Here is a 9,446-nt window from a genome sequence, read left to right on the forward strand (position 1 = left end):
CGAAATTACTTTTACTACAAAGCAATAACTGCACCTGAAACTGATTTTATAAGGCATTTTATTACATTTAATGAGGTAATATTTTGCCTAATCATATTGAAACGAAGTCTGTCTTGTGTTTATGTCAGATATTTAAAATCAAAGCTGCCTTAAACTCATAACTAGATTTAAAAACACACATTTTAGATATGCTTAGACTGAAATATACCATACATTTTAATATAAAGGCCTTTTTTGCTCTCTATTTTGGTTATTTCCTGGTCTGGCAAGCATGAGGGCCAAATTATATGAGAACTAGTGTCTGTTTCTTTATAAGAACATAGAGATAAATGGCTCAGGCTTCATCTGTTTCTGCAGTTGAATGTACATTTTCTTTCTCTTTATTGAATCTACTGTGTATGAATCATAAAAGCATCAAGGCAAAATACAGTTATCTTGGTAGAAATGTATTTTGAAGGCTTTATCGTTTAGGCATAATTTGATTTAACTATTAAGGCTGTTGCTGTGGTTGGTTTTTTATTGTTTTATTTTCTGTGAGGTACAAGGTTAAATATTATTATTTTATATAACACTATTCTAGTATATTTACAAAACTCCTCTTCAACTGTCATGTTTTCTAGTGTTGATATTTTTAGGCCAGTGTATTTAGGCCAAACTGGAAGGCATGTTTGTGGATTTCCTCGGTAGTTTCCAAAGGGTTTTTAGAAAAGTGGCTTTTGATTTGATGAGTAAAAAAGGTCTGTGGTTAACGTTACTCAAAGACTTCCACATTTTGCTCTATGATATAAATGACACAAAGTCAAAGGGTCAAAATTGAGATTTTCTCTGAAACTGAGACATCATCTGAAAGCTGAATAAGATTTCCATTGATGTATGGTTTGTTAGGAAAGGACAATATTTGCAAGAGATATAACTATTTTGTATTAGTAATCAAATTAAGTTTTGATACATTTACGGTAGGAGATTTACAAAATATCTTCATGGAACAAGCTCTTTACTTAATAATGATTTTTGTACTCAAAACATACACATGTATGTCACATACATATGTAATTTATAAAATAATTTAAAATATGTTGTCAATGTGTTTTTTAAAGGACAAGTTCGAAAAATTTAACCAGCTTTGTAGTTTAGATGTTGGATTTTCAACATGTTATCCATTAGACATTTGCTAATTTTAATTTTAGTTTGTTTTTTATGTGGAGCTTTTGTCGTTTTTGTTTGTGTGTGTTTTTAAATGTTACTATTTAACTCTAATTTCTTTCTTCAGTTTTTAGTAATTTTAGTACTTTATCATAAATGCAGCATTTCTAATTTTCCATGTGTTTTTTTAAATGTTTATTTTTAATTTGCAAAATAAATAGCAAAATTGGCTATTTTACACTACATTTACTCAAAATTCATAAATATTTGTAATGTATAGAAAATGTGCAATATGTTTGACAAGGCTGTCTGTTGAATTTGACTTTTGAAATTATGAAATGCAATCTAAATTGCGGTACCTGTTGAAACCAAGTGCTTAGAGTACTGCAAAAAACTAAATATTTTCATATTTTAAAATAACTGTTTTCTATTTATATTTTAAAATGCAATTTATTCCTGTTTTTTTTAAATCTGAATTTTTTGCATCACTACTTCAGTCATATAATCCTTCAGAAATCATTAAAACATTCTGATTTGCTGCTCAAAAACATTTATTACTATTATTAGGTTGAAAACAGCTGAGTAGAGTTTTTTCAAGTGTTCTTTGTTTTTCAGCATTTATCTTTTAGAAATCTTTTGTAACATAAATGTCTTTATCTTCACTTTTAACAATTTTAAAGCATCTTTGCTAAATAAAAGTATTAATTTCAATAAGTTCATTCTCCCCCCCCAAAAATACAGTTTACTGACTCTAAGCTTTTGAATGAAAAAGTGAATAATGTTACAAACGCTTTTTATTTCAGATTGAAAATGTGCTCAACTGTTTTAAATATTAATAATAATAAAAAAAAGTTTCTTGAACAGTAAATCAGTATTAAAATGATTTCTGAAGCATCATGTGTCACTGACCACTGATCACAGGAATAAATTACATTTTAAAACATTCAAATAGAAAACAGTTATTTTAAATAGTAAAAATATTTCAAAGCGGTACTGTTTTTGCTGTACTTTGGATCAAATAAAAGCAGCCTTGGTAAGCAGAAGAGACTTCTTTAAAAATATAAAAAATGTTATTGTTCACAAACTTTTGAGCAATAGTGTAACATTACTTAAGTTATTTATTAATTTTTTAGGTAAGGTGATGGAAGAGGCCAGCGGGAGGGTTTCAGAGCTGATTCCAGTGGTGCTATTTCCGAGGCTGCCAGGCTTTGTCCCATCCTCTGTTCAGTAACAGCGCCTATTCTCATCCCGAATCACCATGAAGCCAGTCCACGAGCGCAACCAGGAGTGCCTCCCTCCCAAGAAGCGGGACCTCCCTGTTAACAACAACAACAACACCTCTACCAACAACAATAACAGCAGTAGCATCAGCGGCGGAGCGGGAGGCAGCGGCATTGGCAATGCAGGAGGAGGAGGTGAGGATGCCCCGTCTTCACAAAGCTCTGGAACAAGTGGAGAAGGTAGTGGCGAGTGGATGCGAGCCCAACCGAGCGTGCATTATGGTGTGGAGGGTGCCGAGGGTCTCGTTGGTCTTCCCGTGGATCAGTATAGCATGCTTTATAAAGTAGCTCTGCCTGCTGGCACCTACTCACCCACCAATCTGCACCCCGTTCTTAGCCACATTCCACCTGCTTACACCGTTCCCTCCCAGGTGCTACAACATACAAACGTTCCCTACCCTCCGCTCGGCTACGCCCAGATCCCTCACTCCTCATTGCAGTTTGTTAGCTCTCCGTACGGAGCTGCGGTTCCCTACGCCGTGCCTCCGGGATTCGTCCCCAGCTCTTTGATACCACCTCAATCCGCTATTTCCCAGCCGCACTCCGTTTCCCACCTGGTTCCGTATCCGTCAGTCATTCAGGAAGGAGTTGCCTCTCCCCAGCAGGTCTCGACCCACGTGTACACCAAAATGGGAGTTCCTCTGGTGCTCCCTTCTGAGCAGACAGCGACACAAGCGCCACTTGGGACTGTGGGGATGCTGTCTTCCGGGGAGCTCAGCCCGAGAGCGGTGTACTACCACCCCGCCGTCAGGGGCGTCCAGACACAAAGAGACCTGCACGGCAGCTCCATGGAGCAGGAGAGGGAGGTGAATGGAGGGGACAGAGAGCATGGAGGCAGAGAGAGCCATCATAATGCAGTTTATTCGGTCAGGAGCGCACGGTTGCTGCAGGCCGCTCCACCCGAGCCCCAACAAGACAAGAGCTTGAAAAGCCGCAGGCTGGAGGGCAGAATGTCGCCGGGACAGAGCAGCACACCTGACACTGATCTCGAGGTGAGGGAAGGATGGTTTACTGTCATAGGCTCACTGTGGGTTTGCTTAAAAGTGTCTACATAGCTATTTGAAAAGGGGAAGTTATTTCAGGGGAAGAGCAAGTTATTACAATATCACCCGGAAAGTGCTTTAAGTAAATAGAGTGATGTTTTGATTTCATGTTGACGTGATTTGCCACTATTGCATGCAATGGAGAAAAGCTGAAAAAAGTGTTAAAAATGGTGGGGAAAACTTGAATTCAGCACTTATAGTTAAAGTCAAAAGTTTATATACACCTTGCAGAATCTGCAAAATGTTAATAATTTTTTTAAAATTCATGTTATTTTTTTATTTAGTACTGACATGAATAAGATATTGCACATTAAAGATGTTTACATATAGTCTGCAAGAGAAAATAATAGTTGAATTTATAAAAATGACCCGATTCCAAAATATGCATACACTTGATTCTTAATACTGTGTTGTTACCTGAATGATCCACACCTGTTTTTTTTTTTGTGATAGTTGATGAGTCCTTTGTTTGTCCTGAACAGTTAAACTGCCTGCTGTTCTTCAGAAACATTCTCCAGGTCCCACAAATTCTTTGGTTTTCCAGTATTTTTGTGTATTTGAACTCTTTACAACAACGACTGTATGATTTTGAGATCCATCTTTTCACACTAAGGACAACTGATGGACTCACATGCAACTATTACAGAAGGTTCAAACACTCATTGGTGGTCCAGAAGTAAACGCAATGCATTAAGAGCCGGGGATGTAAACTTTTGAACAGAATGAAGATGTGTACACTTTTGTACATTTTGCCTAAATATCTTTTTTTAATTAGTACTGCTCTTCAGAAGCTACGGAAGATACTTACATGTTTACCAGAAGACAAAATAAGTTAAATTTACCCTGATCTTCAAATTCAAAAGGTTTTCACTCCCCGGCTCTTAATGCATTGTTTTTCTTTCTGGAGCATCAGTGAGTGTTTGAACCTTTTGTAATAGTTGCATATGAGTCCCTCAGTTGTCATCAGTGTGAAAAGATGAATCTCAAAATTATACAGACATTGTTGGAAAGGATCCAAATACACAGAAATGCTTTTGTGGGACCTAAAAGACAGTATTAAGAATCAAGTGTAGTGCTGGGCGATATGGAAAAATCATGTATCACGATATGGATTATTTTATATCACGATAACGATATATATCACGATATACCAAAATAAAGTACGTTTTCAGTTATTCTCTGAAAAGTTTGACAAAAATATCATTGCATAATTTTTTTGCAACTTTATTTTTATTCGTTATTTGAAGTGACATTTAACTGAACTGTCACAAATGAGAAAAATACATTTTAGTGCAGCAATATAAATGTATCAAATGACAACAGATGTGGTGGAGGTAGAGCTACAGTAGCCTTCACATTTTTTATCCACATCATAGTTAAATAGTATTATCAAAATAAACTATTTTTTTATTAAAGTGCACAGCCATTTCAAGTTTCTGAGCAGAAAAGCACTCAATTATAAAAAATAAACAAAACATTTTTCAACCTTGTAGTGCAAAGTTTGCAAACCAAAATAAAGTATCACGCCTGTTTCACACATACTCCGTCTGCAGTGTGTATACAGTCCGTGTGCGTTACGTATGCGGTGCAGAGGCAGCACGGACTCGTTTTGCTTCCACACAGAACGCGTTTGCAGTCCGTTCCTGATCCGTGTGTGTTTACCACAAACACACCATTTATCCGTTATTTTAATTTAAAATCCAAACGTGCTTTTTCAGCATTGGGATACTCTTTTATCACAGTACACTAATACAATAATACTAGACATATTCACGTTTAAACTCAACGTATTATAAACAACGTAGGCTATTATTCAATGCACTTGACTTCTAGATTTGTATATTAAGTTGCTCAAGCAAGTTGCAACACATTTAAACACAGCATAGGTAGGCTATAGCTTCCTTTTCATATTGAAATTGGGCTATCACAAATATTTTAAATTAAAACTTACCACAGACAAGCAGTCGGCTCTCTGTGCCTTTCTTTCGTATTAAATCTTTATTAAAAACCATATTTTAAAGAACTTTTCTACCTGGACAAGTGCATCTATTATGTTGCCTTGTTTATTTAAAACTGCACTATTTTAAACCTAGCCAAAAAGCCACGTGTTGACTGTGAAACACAGTAGACTGCATTTATATGCATTTATGGTACATTTCCGTGTCAATCCATGTTCATTTTTACAGCGAACAATGCGCTGTCACTTTAATTCAGCGCATGCAGCGCAGCAAAAACAGACTCTGTCCCGAAAGGATCGCTCCACTGCTGCAAACGCACTGCTTCTGGAACGCACTACCGGACAGACCGCGTGCAGTGTGAACGATCTGATCCGTTAACATGGGTGCGGAAAAAAATACGCAACGCATACGCACTGCAGACGAATTGACAGGCGTGAAACAGGCGTCAGCGTCGGGCGCGGAAACGCTCTTTTGGCAGAGTTTGCACATGACTGTCTTCTGCTCCGTGTCGGAGCTCTTGAAGCCAAAATGCAACAAAATCACTGACGTACCCCCACGTGTCGGTAAAAGTACTTCTTGTCTGCTGCCTGCGTAGCAGTTTCAGTTTGTTGCGACTCGATCCGGGCATTCATCTTCAACCTCTTGCGTCTCCATCTTTAGTCACTCACGAGTTAAAGCATGTCGCACAAGACGGAGTTTCTTTGTGAAAAAGTTCGTTTTTATTCTTGATTATCACTTATAGGGTAGAGTATGCATTGCACAGCAACAAGACACTATAATACATTTGTCATAGCCTATTTAATGCAATATTTTCTTTAGTAATTGATAAAATTAGGTTAGAGACGATAGAAACGATAGAAGAGAAATAGGACGATAGACACTTTTCTATCGTCCCCACGATATATATCGTCATATCGCCCAGCACTAATCAAGTGTATGTAAACTTTTGAACAGGGTCTTTTTTATAAATCCACCAATTATTTTCTCTTGTGGACTATATGTAAACGTCTTTAATGTAAAATATCTTCAGGTCCATACTAAATAAAAAAATATCATTCATTTTGTATAGCCTAATCCCTTCTATTTTGTTAAAAAAAATTTAACATTTTGCAGAATCTGCAAACTGTATGTAAACTTTTGACCTGAATTGTATTTAGATAAAGAGAAACCATTTAAATAAATAATAAATCATTTAAAATTTTAAATGACATAAGAATGAATGCCTTTGCATTTATTTTTTTAAACAAGATTTTCCAATTTTTCTCAGGTCTGGTTTCAGAATTTTGGATCTTACTATTTCAATATAAATTTTGTATTATTATATACTGTTATGGTATATAGAAATATTTTAAATTAGCTTTTATTTTTATGTAACTTTTTTTGTTAGTTTCCACTTTTTTAAGCTTTAAATTTATTTAAGCTTAAGTTGTATTACTTTTAATTCTTCAACTTAAACTTGATCAATTTAAATGACTAAAGTTGTACTTAACAATAAGAACACTACACTGTACATATCATTTTAGTATGTTGTTGATGCTGCTATCAGTATTTGGATTAAAGTTGAAAAGTTGGATTTTTTTTTTTTTTTAATTGAGATCAATATCTACATCCTGAACAATGTTATACATCCATCCAATCAGTAACAAACTCGATGTAATATTACCATCACTATTAGACTACTATAGTAAATGTCTCCTGCTTCATCACTACCTAAAGCATTTTCAGCGTTTTGCCTTTTTTTTGAGGCAATTCTTGTGAGTCAGCACCAGTTACACCACTTCCTTCCTTTATTAGCTGTTTTTCGGGTGTGTTGAGGATTGAGTAACTCAGGCTACTACTTCTTAGAAACAACAGAGATTGTTTTTTGATTTATAGTGGAATGTTAGTCTTCTCAGCTTGCAGTGCTTTCTAAAAACCAAATTCTAAAACTTAATTTGTTTTTTGCTTTTCCAGGTCCAGCAGGTGGTCGGACGACTTGCGTCCCCTGGCCACGGCACGAGTCGCAAAGAAGCAGCACATGTCCCTCTGAACTTGTCTCAAAGCTCGCAGAGGGGTCGAGAGACTCAGGGTGAAGTCAGAACACCTTATGCATCAAACCCTGCTGAATCTAGAGCACATCAGCAGCAGATCGTTCAACAAGGCCATGCTGTCATCTTGGCCAATGGGCAGCCTGTTCTTGTGCCCGTGGACTACCATCACCACCAACAACAACAGCAGCACCAACAACAACAGCAACAGCAGCAGCAGCATTTCCAACCCAACGATGTGGCCTCAGCAGCAATCTCTGCTTCTCCCGCAACGTATACAAAAGCCATGGATGCAGCAGAGCGGGCAATAGCGGAGCTGCCTCCCCAACAGGGGCAGCAGCCTTCCCAACAGCCTCCAACTCCTGGTAGTTTCCCACAGGCTCCGTCACACTTTATGAAAGGCGCCATCATCCAACTGGCGACCGGAGAGCTCAAGCGTGTGGAAGATCTGCAGACTCAGGACTTCGTACGGAGCGCAGAAGTGAGCGGCGGGCTCAAGATCGACTCGAGCATGGTGGTGGACATCCGCGCTAGCCAACAGCGGCCTGGTCTAGTGGCACTGCATTTCAACGTAGGCGAGCAGCAAAGCAAAGTGACTATAGATGTTCCCCCCGAACACCCGTTTTTCGTTTTCGGACAGGGCTGGTCGTCCTGTAGCCCTGAGCGGACTGCCCAACTGTACGGTCTCACCTGCCACCACCTGCAAGTGGGCGACGTCTGCGTGTCTGTGACTCTTCAGCAGCAAGCTGCGACGCAGCAGAAGCCGCCGCAGCAAGTTCAAACCCGGACTCCCACCAAAGTCAACTCCACGTCAGGAGCCCCACCTCAGCCCATGGGCCCCCCTGCGCCCCAGCATACCCCTCGGCCACAAAGCCAATTAAAAATGGAGCGCATCCACAGAGAGAGAGACCGGGATAAAGAAGAGCCAATGCAGATCGGAGGATCAGTTCCGAGACCGAACAGGACTTCAGCAGAGCACACTCGAAGCCAGAGCAACTACTATTTGCACACTGAGGGTCATGCTCCACCGGGAACCGGAGTCGTAGGGGCGTCCCAGAGGCGCTGGTCTGCCCCTGGCTTCCAAAGATACAGCATCAAGAACGAGGAGGGAAGTTTAGCATCGGCTGCCGCCTCTGGCTCCATTAGGCCTTCGTTTATCCCTCAGGAGGTCAAGCTATCGATCGAAGGGCGCTCAAACGCCGGGAAGTAGCAGACAAAAGAGATTGTCCGTGGGAGCGAAGTGTCAGAGGGAGCGTGGTCGGAGGGAGAGAGAATGTAGCCTCAGAATGTTTGAGATTTTGCACATATTGGAAGATTTCCCCCCTGCCGCCCCCTTCTCTTCGGTTCTGGTTTCGAGCAGAGGACTTTTGTGCCAGGTCATAGTCGGCGTTCGCAATGATCTGCATGGGCAGCTTTATCCGGTAAATCACGTACCAAAGCCTGCGTCGTCTGCGTGTTCCTGTGGGTGAACTATCGTGTCTGGCAGTAGATGTTTATTTCAGAAAGGCCAGGGATAAGAATGGGATACAGCCATAGAGTCTTGACAAGCCTTTACGATAATAAGTATATATTTTAAAGATGGACAACAGAGGATAGATTGCTCAACAACTTTTCCCCCCTAAAAGACAGGCTCTTTCTCTCTAAATGTTGTCGCCTGCCGACAGGCTTTTAAAACTGTTTTTAATACATCTCTCTCTACAGGTGTGTTTGTCCTCACTTTCCTACACTCTTCTCCTCTCCCTGCCTCTTCTCAGGGTGCCTCTGCTGAGGAATCCGAGTTTGAGAATCAATCAATTGATCCAACGATCTTTCTACAATCAGGAACTATTTCCAAGTCGAGCACACATCCTAACAGTTGCATTAACGACTCCTCAGAGGTTTTTAGTTTTGAATCTGCATTCCAGTTGTGATCTCTCCTCCTCAACCCGTTGGAGTTATCAATTCCCCAATCTCTAAATAGTACCTCATGGTTGGAAGCATCCTTCAGTCTGTTTA

At 39.5% G+C, this 9,446-nt stretch overlaps 1 protein-coding gene across 1 annotated transcript; it reads left to right on the plus strand.

Moving 5' to 3' along the window:
* Positions 1-2,401: 2,401 nt before the first annotated feature.
* Positions 2,402-8,661, plus strand: atxn1l (ataxin 1-like). The gene is made up of 2 exons (XM_073835781.1): positions 2,402-3,415; positions 7,378-8,661. Exons 1-2 carry the CDS (start codon positions 2,402-2,404, stop codon positions 8,659-8,661), a joined length of 2,298 nt encoding a protein of 765 aa, XP_073691882.1.
* Positions 8,662-9,446: the final 785 nt, after the last annotated feature.

This window comes from Garra rufa, chromosome 3 (assembly GCF_049309525.1).
Source record: "Garra rufa chromosome 3, GarRuf1.0, whole genome shotgun sequence".
Lineage (NCBI taxonomy): Eukaryota > Metazoa > Chordata > Actinopteri > Cypriniformes > Cyprinidae > Garra > Garra rufa.